Below are 18,535 nucleotides of genomic sequence, written 5' to 3'. Positions count from 1 at the left end.
AAATATATAATTTTGGAGGCACAACAAAGGAATGTAAAATATTTTTTGATAAAACGGTGAGAAAATGAATTGATACTCACCATCAAGCAACAACATTTAATAACATATACAACTAAAGCATTCAAAAATTTGAATTGGGTATTTCAAACATTGTATGTATACACAGGATTTCAAAACACGGGTATATGCTGTCGTTAGGTAAATTCACGGGTATTTAAAATAGATAATATTGGTGCAGCAAGCAAAGCGTCTAAACTTATCCAGTTAAATCCAAGTGTGCAAAACAATAACTTGTATCTTGCGTTCAGTTTTCGATTTAACACAAATCGTGCGTTTATTTTAGGTGTTGGTTAACATAAAGCACAAACATACATAAAGGCACGGTATTTGCGCACAGCGATTAAAACGATGCAAAATTTTAAATCGCTCTTGCATTATTGTGTGTTTCAGGCGCTTGGGTACAACAGGTATCATTTCCTACTCGCTTAATTGTTGTGTCTGGGAAACTGCAAACAGATAAAGTAACTTAAAATAGAGCTACGGACTGCAGCAACCGAACTCTGACTTACAAGTGCAAGTGCAAAATGCAGACAGTTCGATTCAAACGTCCCGACGACGAAAAACCACGAAAATAGAGAGCGTGTGGTAACGGCGTATGAGAACGGGGCAACGCATGCAAATATTAGCTAAATGCTAAACATAACACTTTCTGTCTGTTGCCAGCACGTTTCTTGGCGTCGATCTGCTTTGTTGTTTGGTACTTTTTGATTATCCCATAAACTGCCTGAAGTTTTATGTTTTTATGTTTTATGTTTTTATTTTACTTTTTCCTTGCGTACAGCCTACTTGTTTCCTATATCGCGAAGTTTCACAGCTTGGTCGTTATAGTTTTCCTTCGTTTTGCATGCCTTTAGTTCAAACAGCAAACAGTTGATAGTTTTAAAAAATGGCGTGTGGTCATCACCTATTAGTGTTCTGAAACCAAGGGTTGATCACACGGTACCAAACATTCACGCCGTACATTAAACCGGGAGATATGATGAGCCTTATCCGCTTCCTCATATGTGAAGACTCGTTGCCAAATGATCGCTTTACAAAATCCGATTCTCTGCCTTCTCACCTGCCTGGAACACCAGTCATACCTAACACCAATCGCCAATAAGATCTGCAGTTCTTATTTCGGACTAAAATCGAAAAACAGCGACACAAATTTACAACCAAATCTAAATCTTGTTGCTATGACCGGCCCGTTTAATCAACACAACTACACACAACACATTTGAATGGAAAAGGGCGTTCAAACGTCAAATCACGTGTATCGAACTTTTGGATACTTGTCAAATTGCTCTATACTACTCGACCTCTATTCTACACAGAACTTGCGCGATACCATAAAATGTTTCGCGTTTCACTATCAATGGTACGCTTTATCTTATTCGCTTGTGCGATTCCATAAGTTGGGCACGCCTTATCCACGCCAAACCCTGTATGTATACAGTAGTAATAGGTTTTAATTAATTTACCTGTTAATATTATTATTTATCTAAACAAATTGTGTTCTTTGTTTTTGCTTTCCGATTATTTTGAAGATTGTTTTTTGGTTTTACACTTGTAAAATTTTGAATTTTACAGTCCAACGCAAAGCACCACGTGGCATGTATACATCTTGATATTACAAGATATTAAACTGTCACAACCCAGTGAAAAACATCTGTCAATGAGGAAAATGGGATTTTTTTAAATCAGGAATTATTTTCTGCGCACGAAAAAGAGCAGGAAAAACATTCAAGGCACAATTAATTTATGTATTTGTTGGGAAAAGTAACTTATTTGCTGAAAAAAGTAGTTCTGTTTTGTCACGATCTCCCGACATCACCGGCCAACAGCTGGCCATCCGGCACGAAGGAAAACAACGAAGAAGAAGAAACGCGCGCGCCGGCTCGATTGGATGTTTACATCACGGACAATCAAACGTTTTATTACCGTGGGCTTGCACGTGCCTGCCAGCAACACCTTCATCCGGCAAGCGACCACTGTGATGGAATCGCCAACTCTTCCAAACGGTGCAACAGCCTCCGACGATACGAGCCACCTTCCACCGTTGCAGTACCGCGTGACTGCAAAATGTAGTGTAACAAAGGCGCGCGTTGGCGTAATGAGCGTACGGCATGCGGACGTCGATACACCCGTATTCATGCCGGTTGGCACACAGGGCACGCTGAAGGGTGTGTTGCCGGAGCAGCTGCTGGCGTTGGATTGTCGCATAATGCTCAGCAATACGTACCACCTCGGAATGCGTCCCGGGACGACCGTGTTGGAGAAGGCGGGCGGTTTGCATCGGTTCATGGGATGGTCCCGGGCACTGCTTACCGATTCCGGTGGATTTCAGATGGTTTCACTGTTGCAGCTGGCGGAAATCACCGAGCAGGGCGTTCGCTTCCAGAGCCCGTACGATGGCAGCGAGTGTATGCTAACGCCGGAACGCAGCATGGAGATACAGAATGCCATCGGAGCAGACATTATGATGCAACTGGACGATGTGGTCAAGACGACGACGACAGGACCGCGTGTGGAGGAAGCAATGCACCGGACGATCCGCTGGCTGGATCGAAGCATTACCGCGCACGGGCGTGACGATGAGCAGAGCATTTTCCCCATCGTACAGGGCGGATTGCAGCCGGACTTGCGACGCGTTTGTGCGGCCGAACTGACGAAACGTAACACACGTGGGTTTGCCGTGGGCGGTCTTAGTGGGGGCGAAAGTAAGGACGAATTTTGGCGCACGGTACATCTGTGCACGGATTTGCTGCCGGAGGACAAGCCGCGTTATCTGATGGGCGTCGGTTTTGCCTCCGACCTGGTAGTTTGCGTGGCGCTCGGTGTGGATATGTTTGATTGTGTATTTCCAACGCGAACGGCACGGTTCGGTTGTGCTTTGACGCGTTCCGGACAGATAAACTTGAAGCAACGCACCTTCGCAAAGGATATGCGACCGATCGAGGACGATTGCGACTGTTCCACGTGTCGTACGTACACGCGGGCCTATCTGCATCACATCGTCACCGTTGAACCGGTGGCATGCAGCATCGTGAGCGTTCACAATGTGGCCTTCCAGCTGCGGCTAATGAGCGACATGCGGGACGCCATCCGTGAAGATCGATTTCCAGAGTTTGTGAAAACCTACATGGCCGTACGCTTTCCCGATGATACTGTCCCCGAGTGGATCCGGGATGCTCTTGGTGCTGTTAACGTGCACTTGTAGTTGGTCTCTTACCAACGATCCATCATCATTCCTGCGTAATTTGAACCAAACTGACGGATTTTATCCACATATCTAGTTTCTTTTTCGAATGTGTACGAACCGCCCCATTATACACTGAAATAAAACAATTAATAATTTATTCATAATCCTTCGCCCGCGCCGGTACAACAGCTTCATTGTCTCTCTCTCCTATCCGCAAGTCCTACATAAACTCGTCCGAATCGTTACCAGCGTCATAATTTGAGGTCATATTTTCCGGCTTCATTAGTGAATTGTAGCTTCGCAGTTCCGCTTCCTCCTGGCGTCGCTTTTCTTGCTCCTTTTCCTGCTCCCGTTGCTCCCTTGCCACCCGCTTCTTATCAGCACGCTCCAGTGCGTCCCGCTTTTCGCGCTCCGCCCGGAAATCGATCGATTCTTCGCGTTTCGTTTTGTTCAAACGGTTCACTATTTCGTTGCTGCGCTTCTCCACCCGAAACATGCGCACCTCCTTTTCGCGATGAAAAGCCACCTGGCCAACCTCCATCGCGGCCGTTTTCTTGAGATTGTCCCACATCGTGTACACGATATCGACATTGTTCATCTTGTTGCCATTGATGCTGTTCGCTTTGACCAGCTGGCAGGCGTCTTCCAGTACGGTCGATGGGATGTCGTCCAGCGTTTGGCCCGGCTCGAGCCGCAGGTACACGTGGGCCGAGGACACCTTGTGTACGTGGAACCACACATCTTCCGGCCAGCCCCATCGGATAAGATCTTCATCTGTAAAATAGAATAATTAGAAACGACTCGCCCCATGAGCTCTCCGTCGACAAAAAGGCAGCCGACCCGGCATGCGGAACTTACTTTCGTACTTATCCAAACCCATGAACAGTGTCACCGGTGGCTGAACGACATTGCTGGTGAAGTAAAATACCATCGTGTTCCGGATGTTGGCGCAGACTTTACCTACCACCGTTCACCTTATTTACATTACGCGCTGGACGTGAAAAGATGGTGCGCCTTTTTGGTTCGTATTCGTAAATGTTCACCGAAAAAACGTTGTTTAGTTTACTTCGTTTGCTGTGACACATTGAGGGTGAGAAAAGACAGGCCGGTACATCAGATGCTGCCAGGAAAATTTTGACAGTTGCGCGTACAACACAATGTATGATGGATGTATGAAAAGTTATGTGAAAAATCGTTATTGTGAATTTTTCTTGGTACGTATTCATTGTGGGTGAGTGGAGGTAAGTTTGAATCCACGCCATGCTCATATTCTGCTAGATCGGTACTGCGGGGAATCCCAGTGAGTTAGTTACAGCTGCCCTAGTTTCCCCGAACGAAGCGGTTGACTGTATCGGATCAAATATTGGAGTTTAATTCTTTAAAATTTCCAATTTAAATCAAATCGAACTACCAACTTGTACTGACCTAATACGACATAGCGATTCTAAAATCCTGACCATTATGTTGAACACATCATCCTCCATGTCAAATTGGGCCTACCAATCCTTCTCACGATATGAACGACGTACAAGGACTTCCCTGGCCGGTGTCATTCTAATGATGTGCTTTATTCATGAATCTAAATGAATCTTTCAACTGGATATATGGATCTGAACTTCATTTCAAAGATTCATGAATCATCCAGATCCACTATCATCCTCCGCTCCTGTACTGCTCTGAGATTTCAATCAATCTTTTGGGAGTCGATTCCTAATTTGAATCACTCAGTTGAGATTCACAATGAATCTTCAAAAGATTGCTATTGGGATCAGCGCATAGCTCATAGAGTTTAGAGTAGTGGGCTCTATTATCCTTTCATAAAGGAACAGAACTGCTGCCTTGAACTTTTCTTCCGAACAACATCTCAACAGAAGATAGCTCCATCATTGTACTTCAAATCCACGCACTTGAAGATGGTGGTTCGCCAGTCAGCTTCTTCCACAAGTCAAAAAACGCCAAAATATGCAAACTGAAGCATCGTTTAATCGATCGGCTATAAAAAAGAGGATCTCAAATCACGAATACAAAACAACTCTCAGCATACTCCCGAGGTCATCTAATGCGTGAACCATTCAAAAACCATCATTCACCTCAAGTTACATTCTAGAAAGAAAACACTTTTCCTTCGATCCCCTTACCATAACCGGTCCTGGTCGGTGGTTGTTTATGAAAGCTTCCTTGGTACGGAAAAGATGATGCAATAGGTACAAGATGTGAAATCAGCGCGCGTATCTCGTACCGATTTCTTCGCCTCGTGCAATATTCATCCATTAACACACAGATGCAGCTTATCGTTGCAGTTCCCGTTGAGCATCGGGTTGGTTTTATTACTCCCAGAATTGCAGGCTCGATGTTTCGAAGATTACCCACTTTATTTCAACAGATTAGGATGAAGTTATCCGTGCTCGAATGTGGCTTCAAAACGCTCCATAGCTCCGGCACGTCATCACATTCCAATGAAACAACAGAACCACGCACCGATTATGCAGTCTTATTCAATATACGAATAATTTAATGGGTTTTATTACACAAAACAAAATCTCCATACTGTCACACAAAGATAGCATTAAAAGAAAAAGATAATCTCACACTAAACACAAAGGTCTCGGGATGACTTTACCCGTGGACATATTCACGAGAAGTGCATGCTGACGAAATGATCCCGATTTTTGAAGTGTGGACCCCAGCTACCGTTACCGGCATTAGTGCCGTTGGAGGATTTCGTCTGCGAGGTAGGACTGCTGCTGGGGTAGCCGGTGCTCTTCTTCACGTTTCCGCCACCCGGGGCTTTGGCGTATGCCGACTGTTGGTTCTGTCTGGCCATTGTGCTCGAACGATCCTGCATTCTAGTGTGCTTGGTATCCGGCAGTTACCGCTCTCAGGGTACGTACTGAATCTGGGTGAGCACCTGGAACTCGAGATGGTTGCCGGAATTTCCCGTACGGCTACCTTTGCGGTTGTTCAAGTTGTTGATAAGCCTGTAACACAAGCGCAGAGCGAATAGAGGGGGGACATTGATGAGAAAAGGTTGCATTTTTCGGGACCGACGGGACAGACACTTTCGTTCGATCTTGCATGGGTAAGGAAAGGTGATCATCCATTATCAACCAAAAAAAGACGAAATAAAAAAAAACCTTTCCTATCACATGTACGCGACATGTTGTTGGGAGTGGAGTCGAAACCGGAAAGCGATACCTGTTCAGCTCCACGTAGTCACGCGTCGCGAGCGTGTGCGATTTGAAACCGGTTTACGAGTCATCCCTGAAATTTTACATCTTGCAAACGAATTCTCCTCAATTCAAAGAAGCACAACGAGAGAAAGGACCCCCGAACGATCCTCTGCTGACTTTATAAACTCTGAAATCTGAGGTACTGTACACCACTAGTAGCACGCACTGGGGAACTTCTGGTGACGTCTAAACACGTGATCATTTGAAGATCCTTCAGGAACTCATCACACCCTATAGCTAAAGCCTGTTCCTTGTGGCCCTTTGCAAGATCTAACGTTACTTGATCTTATCACGCACAATGGCAAACGATCGTCAACAAAATAGACCGCCTGCTGGTGTTGTATTTACCTGACGGATGGCAGAAACTTGAGCGTTGAGTCTGGTTTAACTATTAACATTGACACCAATTTATTTTTCTAAACTTTTGAAGTGAATCAAATCATGCAACCGAAACGAATACTTCTGACGGTTCCGTACTGAAGGAGACTGACGGGATCGAGCGCTCTCGCGCCCGCTTTTATACGCCCGATGCAGAGAACCGTTCCGATGCGCTTGCCCGAGGAGGGCTGAGCCAACAAAATACGTCATCTCGCCAGCCAGCGCTACTTCAGCTACTCCCTCTGCAGGTGTGTTTCTCTTCTGGGTTGTATATCTAAAACTGCGAATAAAAAAAACTGGTTCCCATCTTGGGGAACTGCCTCTGTCTGTGCTTGCTTGCCTGCCTGTCCCTCGTTTGCGGCTACGTACGAACGAGTTTCTACGATGAATTCATCAACATTTCCCGTGCAACAAACAATCGACCACGTCGAACGGGCTAAAGGTCCTCTCCAAATCTCTTGAGTTCTAATTCGTTACTAATCTGTGCTATTTTTTTCTTGGGTGGGAAATCCTAGGCAGAAGTGTGTATGGTCATGGTACCGACTTGGACGAGAGCCTCCGTTCGGTTGTAGAATTGTTGAACCGGAGAACTCGGTTGGATGATTAGAATCGGATCCTCAACCATATCGGGAACATATCGGATCCTAGAACCGCAATAGACCAGTCGTATTTGGTGTTAGTGTTGAGTGAACCTGATTGAGATTCATGAATCTGAATGAATCTTTGGACTGAATGAATGAACCAGAATCTCTATGCCAAAGATTCATAAATCTAGGAGAATCTCTCCACCTATAAGGATCCAGCTAAGCTGGCTCTGAGTATTCATGACTTATTTGGGAGTCGATTTCTGATTTGACTTCTCACTAAAGATTCATATGAATGACTCTTCTCAAAGGATTCATTAAGCACAACACCTATTCGGTGGCCTATTGATCGCGCTTGAAGGTATGCAATGGACATGCATGATGGCACCATCTTCCAATCTCTTTTTGATCTTCAGATCAAAGTCCAACACTGTGAAGATCGTCTGAAGTTTACATTTATGTTTCTTTCCTTTGCTAATCCTTTTCATCTCCAGTTGTATCATTGACATTAATTTTTTGTACGATTCTCTTCTTTTCATTATCTTTCGGAAAGATTGTTCCGTTCCTTATAGGATTGTTTACTCCTTTTTGGAAGTTATTCAATTATTGGTCAAGTTTTCTCACTCTTCAATTTCAATTGTTGACTTACCACGTGCTATGGTACGAAATAGACTGTATAAGGCGACGGTTTCGACCAAACCATTGTGCATCTCTCGAGCTTGTCATCATATCCCGGAATCACGTTGCTTTTATCATTTCACCTAACAAAAGCCACTATTTTCCGTAACCGCTTCAAGAATGTTGTCCGTTTTTTTAAATTTGTAGTAGAGTTATACTCGTTTATGCCCATATGCTTGTGCCGAACAGTATTGCGACACGAGGGTCTCAATAAGCTACGGCCTTGAAACGTTCGTTGTCTTGCGCGGCGTTGAAATCTTTTGTTTTGCACCGTTTCCGCTATGGTTGTCCGGGGAAAGACTTGTCGTAGACCTTCTGTAAACAGATCCACTACTAAAATTCTCGCGAGCAATCAAGTTGAGAATAAAGTAAAAGTCACAAACATTTGAAGTTGCTAAGAGAGTTCCTATGATCAGCAGTAAAACAAATCTATTGCTTGTGGCGCAGTAGAGTAGCCAGCCAATATGCTGAATGCATAATCAAGTATGCAGCCCCCCAAGCGGAATGACAAATCTGTTGGGATAAAATCAAGGGAAATTCCAGCAATCGCGCGCGGCCAGAATGATAGCCATCAGCCTCGGCACCTACTCCCGACAACAGTGCTCTTCCTGTCACTCATTCTGGTGCATTAGAATGGGCGTATTAACCAGTAAACCAGGTTTTCATAAAAGAAAGTTTCTTACATAAGCACCACACTAAGTAATAAGCTTTCGCGTCAAGGAAGAAAGATAATGAGCGCCAATATCAAAGTCCAAAACCTGCACGCCCTCACTGCAACCGTGGGGGCGACGAGATCGGCTCTTCTTCTTCCCATTTTGGTCCGTTTCATAGGCATATGCACCAAACCGACAAAACCATTAAGATGCAGAAATGGAAAATTTTCAAATCAACAGCTTGAACATTTGCACTCTACCACCGACCGAAGGTAAAAACAACCAAAACGAGATTGAAATGAAAATTATACACCAAAAAAAAAAAGACGGCAACCCTTCGGGGATACGGACGGTATACTACCACTAGCACCAACACAGTAATGTTCTTTTTGGAGGGGTTTGAAATGGAAGGTATCTTCGCAGGAAGAACAAGCAGAAGTAAACACGGCGAAGATAAAACAACAGCAATAGCAACAACGACAAAAAAAAACATGAAACAAAACACATAAAAACGACAGTTTACCCGATTAATCGCATCCATCCTGCGAACCGGACCGAGATATCTGGTGCCGCCTTTTTCGTTGCCGATCCGGTTCGAAGCGGTTTTGCCAGCGGATCTGGGTCTCATCATTAAACACCGAAATTGCCACCGCCATACCATTCCGGTTTATCGAAACCGGGTGGATAGCCCCCATCTCCCTGGCTCCGGCGCCACCAGAAAGCTCACCCACCGGATCCCACCTTCCAAGCATTAAAAAAAAAAACACGAGATTGAGGGGGAGAGCAGGACGGTTCGCGTCTTTTTCGGTCGTTTCACCGTACGAGTTCGAAGAGCACGCGTCGATCGCATGATCGGCTTCGAGCTCCAATGTCACTTGGACGAATCGCGCCGCGAATCACAACCTCCCTCCCTCCTCACACACCCCATCCAGCGTGTGATCCGGCACGCACTTTGTAGAAGAAAGGTGGAAACAGACAGAACAGAAACGTGTTATTCGGCTGCTGCGTACTAAAACGTGTCCGCTGTACTAAAATCTCAAACGAAACGCATCGCTGGCACGTGTTTGTAGTTATGTGTGTACCGTTTAAAAAACATGTCTATAATTTTTATTAAGGACCTTAACGCTAGGAAAGGGATTTTGAATTATTAAGCCTAATACTACACGCCAATCGCTTGTGCCGCTTGCCCAGCTCAGTAACGTCAGCATCTTCATCGTGAAACATTAATTTTTACCATCAGTTGAACCGTCGGGACAATATAGGGACAATATGCAAATAACACGTGATGAAGCGTTTGCAGTTATGAGCATTACAGTTAGTAAATTTTTTCTTCCATACGCTCAACATTAGCACTGTATCGGGTCGTGTTGTGGGCTGGTAAAAATGTAAAATGTTTTATCTCTAGCGAGCACACCGACAGCTAGCTGCACCCGATCGCGGCGCAATCGAAAGTTGATCAGACCAACCAACAGTCTCGTTGTCTGGTTGCTGTCCTTGATGAACTCTGCGCGTATTGGACTGTTTCCGGTATCTTCTCCAATGTGATGGCGAACGTTGTTTAAGAATCCAAAGTCCACTATACAAATCGTTGGACCCCGGGCCCCCTCCATTTGTTACACAAAAATTAGTAGTATATAGTTGAAGATCGCTTTTATCATCTGTACGCACAATCGGTTCCTGAATTTATAGTTCCGCTTTTATCACTCTTTACACGCATGGTTTGTTTGATTGCAATTGATGATTGTTCCACCGAGAGGTTTTCTTTTCAACCTACTGTAATGAAAGATGACGAGCAGGTGCAGTCGGCTCAATTCACGTCTTATTCATCCCACAGCGGCGTTGCATCGCCGAGTGTTAATGACGCCGAGTTCGATGATGTCGTTTGGGCGGGTTGGGATGGTGCTGACTGGGGTGGTGGTTGTGAAGGTGGCGGCATCGGAGATCGGCTCGCCGAATATTTGGAGGATGATCTCGGTGTCATACGGTGGTCGTGCGAATTGGACGACGTCACGGAATCACTGGACCTGCCACCACCACTGCCATGATGATGATGGTGATACGATCCGCTAGAACTATTGATTAAAAGAAGAACGTCGGTCGATTAATACAAGAAAAGAGAACTCCCGGTGTCTTTTCATTACCTCCGTTCCGAAGAACCATGGTGGCTTTTCATCATGCTGCTACCGCCTCGGTTGCTCCAGGAATCTGTCGCTTTCGACCAGCTGTCGTACTCGTTGTTACGCGAATGGTGCATCTGCTGCTGGGACGAGGACTGCGAACGGTAGTGATGGTCGCTGCTGTTAGAGTACGGCGACGGTTGCTGCATCATCATAAGGCCGCTACTGCTACTGCTGGCCGCACTGCTAGTACCGCCCATACCACGTGCGGAGGATGACGATTTGTACGCGTGGTGACTGGCGGCAGGTGGCGGATGCCCGGTCGGTATGCCGGTGTAGGATGATTTGTTGGAGTACTGGGATGGTGTCGAGGTACCGTAACGGGGCGTTTGGGAGAAGTGGGGCGTTTGCTGGTACGGCGTCATATAAGGTGTCTGTCCGCTCGGAGTGTAGGGCTGTAGGAAGAGGGGCACAACATAAGAATGAAACATCAAATCATCTTGCATATCAAATCATCTTATACTGAAGATATAGACAAAAATAGAAAGACAAGGTTCAGGGCAATAGAAGCTTTAGTATGCAACAGTATGACTTCGGAAAATCGTCAGGACGGGTAGACCCTATCTCTTCAACCCAGCATGGGATAATTCGGATATTTTTTTCTGCCTGGAAACTGTTTTACAAACTTACCGTGGTCACAAAGTTGCTCGAACCATACTCGAGTGGCGTGAAGGAATAATGGGGCGTGCGGTGTGCCGCGGCCGACAATGAATTCAGCATATGCGGAGGCATATTTTTCGCGACCGACTCAATTGTTTCACCTGTGGGGAATACAAAATAAATAAATCATTCGAATATTCCAAAAAACAACTTCAAAACGTAACGAATTCAACTCACTATTAATATCGCTAAATTTGGGCGTACTGCCGTACGGTGTGCGTGACGACATTCCACCAACCTTGGGCGTACTCTTCGGCGTATCGACCGGTATTGGGTCGCGGAAGTGTTCCTTGAACCACTTGAGCAACGAATTGACCGAATCGAACGTTTGATGCCGAAACCGGTAGCCATCGGGTGTAACCGTCACGTACTCGTGGCGGAACTTGTTGCGTGGCAAATACGACAGCAGAAACCGTCCCGGGTATGTTTTCGACACCGAAATGATGTAGTGGATTTTGTTGGGATTTTTCTGCTTTTCCGACTTGATGATTTCTTCCGCCTTTTCCTTCGAGCCACCGTCCGTGTCCCGGTAGTACTTGTAGTTGAGCAAATCGCGCACATAGATCGCCATCGGGGTAATGTGCCGGGCGATGATTTCGTCCAGATCTTCAAACTCATCGTTACCGATCCACAGCGTTTGACCGAGGCTGAACACGTTCTCCTTGCCCTCCTCGCGCACATCGATGTGTTGGTAGATATCGTCCGTTACCTTCCAGGTGGCCGTCAGATGATCCGAACCCTTGCTCGACGGTCGTACGATCACATCGCCCTGATCGTAACCTTCCAACAACTTCAGCGCCTCCGCGTATGAGATGTTGTGGAAGGATGGATGCACGATAACACGCTTGACGTATTGCTGCCGTGCCTGTTGCTTCTTCGAGTCGGCCTCCTTTCTTGAGTCTGCTTCTTCCGTTTCCTGATCGTAGCAGGTATCCTTTCGCGGACGCCACTCCTGCTTTCGATCGCACAGATCCGAGCTCTTCGAGGAACATTCCAACGAAAACCGCTCGATATCGATCTTCGTTACGCGGACGTGCACCGTCTGTCCGATTTGTACACGCTCTTCCGGATTCTTCACGTGCTTGTCCGATAGATTCTTGATGTGAATGAACCCATTGAGCCCGTTGTCAAAGCGTACCCGTACACCCGTTGCCTGACCCGGGCATTCTCCAGCATCGAAGTGATTCCACACCTCGGACAGCTCGGGAAATTCGGTTTTCATACAGAACGGACACTGCCAGAATCCGGTCTCGTCATTGCGCACCGGATTTGCTTGGTCGAGTTGCTCACCTTGCGGCTTTCGGTAGGTGAACCCGGTCACCGTAGCCAGCATCATCTTGCCGACGTACAAGGACTCGGGCGTTTCCTTCGTGAGGTAATCGAACAGTTCCTCCGACGTTACCGAGCGGAACGGTGTACGGAGGTCTTTGTAGCGCGAGTTCAGTTCCGCCCGGATGTCGTACAGCGTGATGCTCTTGTTACCGAAGCCCTGCCGATCGAGCTCGATAGCAAACGCGTCTAGATCGAGATCTTTTAGACGTTCGGGAGCTTCCAGAATTTCTTCGAGTGCACCGGCCGGATTGGCTTCCTCGTCGTCGTACTCCAGCGCATCGACGGCCATCTTGCGTGCCCATTCGTACGTTTCCGGATGCACACGTGACCCGTCCAATACCTCCACGTACGTTTCCGTACTGTCACCAAGCGAATTTGTATCGATCTTGATAAACCCGGAACAGTTAATAAACACCTTCGGACCCATGTGGCACGTCGTAACGAGCTGCGTTCGGTTCTCTAGCCGTGAATTTGTCTGCTTCAGTAGCTTTAGCATGGTTTGGCCCTTGCGCGGCCCCAATCCACAGATAAATTGTACCAAGTTCGCCGTCAGTGGATTCTGCACAGCCAGATTCACATCCACGCCCACCTCGTTGGTGCGATTGATAAACTCGAGCTGAATGTTTTCCAGCAATTCCTCCTTTGTTAGCTGCTCCTGTAGCGAATGATAGCGCAGACAAAGTATTTCCTCGTCCGAGTTACACAGCTGCGAAAACTCTACCAGCGGGTCCTGGACACGGCGTGCGATCGATATAGCTTGACGCAGCAGCGGAGGATACTCCTTAAAATCATTCGTGCCCTTGATCGAGTTAGCGTACACCTTCGCCAGCTCGTTATCCACGATCTCGACCGCTATCTGCGGGAACTGCTCTTCATCTTGCAACCGTTTCAAGCACTCGGCAAAATCTTGCTGTACCATCAACGCATCCTTCGATTCGCCTCCGATTACGATCACGTGCGGCTTTTTGCTGCGGATGAAATTCGTGATCGTGCGCAGATCCGTCTCCTTGCACTGTTTTTCCGACTCGCGGTATGCGTTCTTCTTTTTCAGCAGATGAGGTATGCGCAGATAGTCCGTCACTTCGCCGTCCGGTGCGATGATCGCCCCGAACGCAGACTGCGTGTAATCGGGCACGTAAGCGACACCCATCACACGGACACCCCTTGTCGTTTCCCACTCGTAATCGTCAAAGTCTGGCACGGGAGGCCGGTACGGTGCCACCTTGATCCAGTTGTACAGCTTTCGGCAGCATACGCGCAACACGGCGTCCTTCGCTTCGCTCAGCAGCGTGTTGTGCAGCTCGCGCTTCAAATCCGGTATTACCATCCGGTTAACCGCTAGCACCACACACTCCGCCCGCACCTTGTTCCACTCTTGCACGTTTTTCGCAAACTCGTCACGGTGGTATAGCGCCTTAAGCTCCTCGAGAAAGTCACCCGAAGTGTTACCCTCGATCCGGTCCACAAACTCCATCGTCAACAGTTTATCTTCCTTCGCGATGTACAACTTCAGGTACTGATCGCCCGTCAGATCACGCACCGGTTTCTCTTTCAGATACTTCATCGTGTAGCACGGATGCGTTTCATCGATCTCCTTCATTCCCTTCTTGGTCGGGCGCACATTGAGCTTGGCCCGCTCAAAGTACAGCTCGCGGATGCACTTCCGAAACAGCGGTTCACGGGCGAGTTGGCGCGCCACCATAAACACACCGCCCTGCAATACCTCTTCCGGTGACTCGAACGTGGTACCCATATACTCTTTGGCCACCTCGAGCGGTTCCTTCGTTTCTTGCTCGACCTCGTGCCGCTGATAGCTATCCCGCACGTTCTCCGCGAATTGTTCTGGCGTCAAACCAAACCGCTTCGTCAATCCAGTAAGACCACGCTTCCGACAAATCTCGTACGGTCCGATATCTATGTTCAGCCGTACGCGTTCCTTTCCAGCCTGATCTGCTTTGCCGTCTCTGCCGCTGACTATTACCTCTTGCTCCGGCCCTTTATGCTTTTCTTCATATTCTTCCACTTCCTCCTTATCGTCTTCACCGTTCTCGTCACCCTCATCATCGTTCGCTTCCGCTTCTCCGTCTTCCGGAATTTTCTTCTTAACGGTGAGCACTTTTTTCGGTACCGATGGATTCTGCTGGCGTGACTTTTCCCTTAGCCGCGTCCTCATCGGTACGATATCATGCGCATAATACAGCAGAAAATGTAGATGCACGTCTTTCAGCTCTTCGTGCGATTGCACCGAACGCAATCGAGCCAAATCCTCGTCCCGGATTACACGCATGTCCTCCGGTATCGGTGCGTCCGGATTTTCCATCAGCTTGTCGAGCTGGTATGTGCGCATATTGTCGTACAGCCGCTGCAGGGAAGATTTGCGTCCCAGCAGCTGACACCACATCGAGTCGTACTTGTAGATCTTCCACAGATCGTTAATGTTCAGATCGGGCTGCACGTACTCCTTCCGGTAGAACGCGATGAACGGTACCTCCAGATGTTGGTTGCGCATAAAATCGAGCGTATGTTTGATTTTCGGCACGTTCGAGGGTGGTTTGCGCGTTACCGTTCCCTGGTCGGAAACGTGCGGCTTACAGAACGCCTGCTGATAGATCCATTCCGCTTCCTCGTCCAGCTCGTTCGAACCTTCGGGCACCGCCGTTACAGGTACGTCACGCAGCTGCATTCGCTCCGGCACGTCAAGCTTACGTATCGCGTTATCATTGTCGGTGAAATGACCGCGCTTCAGTTCGCTCGGTTCGTAAATTTCATAGATGGATTTTTTCAGCATTCGTTTGCCCTTTGCCTTTGCCTTTTTGCCACGTTCTCCACTGGGACGATCCACCTGCTCTAGCTGCTCCTCCTCATACTCATCCTCCGCTTCCGAGCCCTCCTCGTACTCGTCGTCATATTTCTCAAACTCATCGTAATCGAAATCGACACCGAAGATGTCCTGCCCTTCCTGGAGTGAAGCATCGGTAAAAATGTGCCTTCGCTTCTTGCGCTTATCGCTAATCGGCACACCGTCGTCATCCACGATGAAGTCGTCTGCATCCGATTCTTCGTCCTCTTCCTCGTCGTAATGTTCACGCACGTTTGCCATCGAATCACGCTGCCCACCCTCATGATCCGACGCCCGCTCTTCGTCATCGTCGGATGCCGCATCGAACAACCGATTTTCGATCGTTTCCCGTATCATGCCTTCATCGCCCGATTCGCCATCGCTGCCATCATCGTTGGTGAACTTTTTCAACCGCTTAAAACGTTTCTGTAGTATCAAAATCGAGAGAAATACATTTTCAAACCAGCCATTCATGCTAAAAGTTATCAAACAAACAAGAGCTCGAGTTACTGCTTCGTTCAACTAACCCGTTCCACCTTGACGCCAAGATTCTCTTCGATCAGCTCATAATCATCGTCCTCGAGCCGATCGTCCAGCTCGTCGTCGCTCTTCTTGCGCTTGTGATGACCACCTTCGGATCCATCGTCCGAATCATCATTGTCGCTTTCCTCCTCGATCGGATTATCATCGATCAGATCCTTCAGCTCCTCACGCAATCGGTCTTCATCGTCTGTGAAACGGATATCGATAAAAAAGGAACGTATTTACAAATGCGTGCAAAACTTGTCAAAGCAAAGAGCGTAGTACGGCTTATGCAACATTTCGCACTATTTCATCGCCTTAAATTGTAATCCTTATTAAAATTCATCTACGTATTTCCGATTCTTGGGCAAGACAATTCATTCAACCGGTACGACCAGTTCACGTGCATACAAGTGTCCCGGTTTTCCCGAGCGCCGGTCTAGACAGGATTTCTCTAGGGTTTGTACGTGCATAACAGCACACCACCTTATGCAAATACGAGTGATCTTGCTTGTACTCTCCGCCTTACTTGCATTCACATCCACGCATCAGAAACCTGCTGCGACATTGTGGCACATGGATATAAATAAAAGTAAACGGTGAACATTAGGGCCCACTTTCTGGAACTGGATTTATCTGGTACGAAGCAGATGTTGCTCCTCTCCAAGTTCCGGACTACTAGGCAGGGTGTAATAAACTGACAACCAGTACCACTAGCCGGTATTTAAACTCTCGTGACAGTCCACTAGTTGTAAAAAATGCATTCACTAGGTAACGTGTGCAATTGTCACTCTTCGCATTATTGAGATGTTGTTTCTAATGAAAAGCTGCCATCCGCCTTCGGGTTTATTTGATCCAACTTCGAGAGTAGCCCAACTGTATGGGAGCAGGAAGGTTACATTCCAGAATTGATTTAGGTATTATTTTTTTCCAACAAATAAATGTTCGAACGACGTAGTGCTTTGTGATCATAATTTATATTATGATTATGATTTATATTGTGATCATAATTTATATTATTTATAAAAAATATATATTACGTGACAGTGAGTCGCAGAGAATTTTGAAATAGAGTGATAGTCTCAAGGTCGCAGAGAATTTTTGTACAATCCTGAACGTAACATAACTATCAAATTCATCTATATGCTTTAGTGCAACCCATCAAGTAACAGGGAAGTTAATCTATTGGCCAGCATTAGGTACTTTGGAAGGATAAGCAACTGAACGTGCATATACATCTAATTTTAAGGCGGTAATGGTGTTCCACGATCTTCTATGGCACAGTGTCAATGTAATGCTGCACAAGAGTAGATTTACACCTGTCTGTCTCTGGGAACAAAGCGCCAAACAAATGAATTATCCCTTGTACTCGGCGGACCGAACATTGCTCACCTTCTTCTTCATCTTCGCTGTCTGAAACGGCCTTGTTTTTCCTGAGCTTTTTGCGCTCATGTGGTTCCAACTCCTCCTCCTCCTGCAAATAAAGATGCATGTAGGTCATATACTTTCTTCATATGTTGTACAATAAATCTCACAATCGTGAAGGTTAGCAAATAAAATATGGTCCTACGACGGGTTACGGAACGGTTCAGGGATATTATACATCCTTGACGTACACACTCACGCACACATACACAGACGCTCGCACCCTTGCGCATTGCTTACCTCACTCTCCTCTGCTTCTGAATCGATGAAATCGGCCATCGCTTTTACCCGGGACCCGGGTTCCTACTCAGGAAGTTTTGATTCGCCGAAATGCTCCTTTCCTTCTAAAGGTGACTTTCTTTCGAGGCAGATTTCACTACGAAGAAGTTCCCCGATTGCTTGCTGCTTGCCTTCCGCTGATGACACAACGCAAAAACACAACACCCAAGTGCGGAGTGAACCTTTATTCGCTGGTTTCCTACGCTCGCCACACCACGGTGTCCGCGTGCCTGGCCAGCTGATGAGAAGGGTTCAAAGACCGCTGCAAAACGATAGTTGCGGAGCTTGGGAAAATGCAACGTTGTAATCGATGCCGACAGCGATGATGCATCAAGTAGCGCGATTCGGTGGTGATGGAAAATTTGCACTCTTCTTTCGCGACGATTGTCCGCTGCCTATCGTGCGCCCCAACGCTTTCGCGTATCGCGTTCCACTTGGCGTACACTCGCGATTCACGTTTTAATTCACTTTTTCGTCGTTTACACCATACAAAATGAGAAAAATGCCGTACGACGGCAATCTACCACGATGTAC

General features: G+C 46.9%; 4 protein-coding genes across 4 annotated transcripts; 1 reads left to right on the top strand and 3 right to left on the bottom strand.

The window, feature by feature from the left end:
• The first annotated feature begins 1,948 nt into the window (after window positions 1–1,948).
• Window positions 1,949–3,394, top strand: LOC128310244 (queuine tRNA-ribosyltransferase catalytic subunit). Its single transcript, XM_053046835.1, has one exon. The coding sequence runs from the start codon at window positions 1,949–1,951 to the stop codon at window positions 3,260–3,262; it is 1,314 nt and encodes a 437-aa protein (XP_052902795.1). The 3' UTR covers window positions 3,263–3,394.
• LOC128310245 (coiled-coil domain-containing protein 25) lies at window positions 3,382–4,315 on the bottom strand. Its single transcript, XM_053046837.1, has 2 exons — window positions 4,103–4,315; window positions 3,382–4,018 (listed from the first exon to the last, which is right to left on the bottom strand). The coding sequence occupies exons 1-2, from the start codon at window positions 4,173–4,175 to the stop codon at window positions 3,465–3,467; spliced, it is 627 nt and encodes a 208-aa protein (XP_052902797.1). The 5' UTR covers window positions 4,176–4,315; the 3' UTR covers window positions 3,382–3,464.
• Window positions 4,316–5,725: 1,410 nt separating this feature from the next.
• LOC128297700 (uncharacterized) lies at window positions 5,726–6,957 on the bottom strand. Its single transcript, XM_053033387.1, has 2 exons — window positions 6,823–6,957; window positions 5,726–6,222 (listed from the first exon to the last, which is right to left on the bottom strand). Exons 1-2 carry the CDS (start codon window positions 6,870–6,872, stop codon window positions 6,123–6,125), a joined length of 150 nt encoding a protein of 49 aa, XP_052889347.1. The 5' UTR covers window positions 6,873–6,957; the 3' UTR covers window positions 5,726–6,122.
• Window positions 6,958–9,843: 2,886 nt separating this feature from the next.
• LOC128309961 (transcription elongation factor SPT6) lies at window positions 9,844–18,509 on the bottom strand. The gene is made up of 7 exons (XM_053046478.1): window positions 17,963–18,509; window positions 17,690–17,771; window positions 16,303–16,505; window positions 11,782–16,201; window positions 11,575–11,705; window positions 10,909–11,339; window positions 9,844–10,839 (listed from the first exon to the last, which is right to left on the bottom strand). The coding sequence occupies exons 1-7, from the start codon at window positions 17,999–18,001 to the stop codon at window positions 10,587–10,589; spliced, it is 5,559 nt and encodes a 1,852-aa protein (XP_052902438.1). The 5' UTR covers window positions 18,002–18,509; the 3' UTR covers window positions 9,844–10,586.
• Window positions 18,510–18,535: the final 26 nt, after the last annotated feature.

This window comes from Anopheles moucheti, chromosome 2 (genome assembly GCF_943734755.1).
Source record: "Anopheles moucheti chromosome 2, idAnoMoucSN_F20_07, whole genome shotgun sequence".
In the NCBI taxonomy this organism is placed as follows: domain Eukaryota; kingdom Metazoa; phylum Arthropoda; class Insecta; order Diptera; family Culicidae; genus Anopheles; species Anopheles moucheti.
Note: the sequence above shows the minus strand (reverse complement) of the source record. Positions and strands in the feature narration are given on the sequence as shown.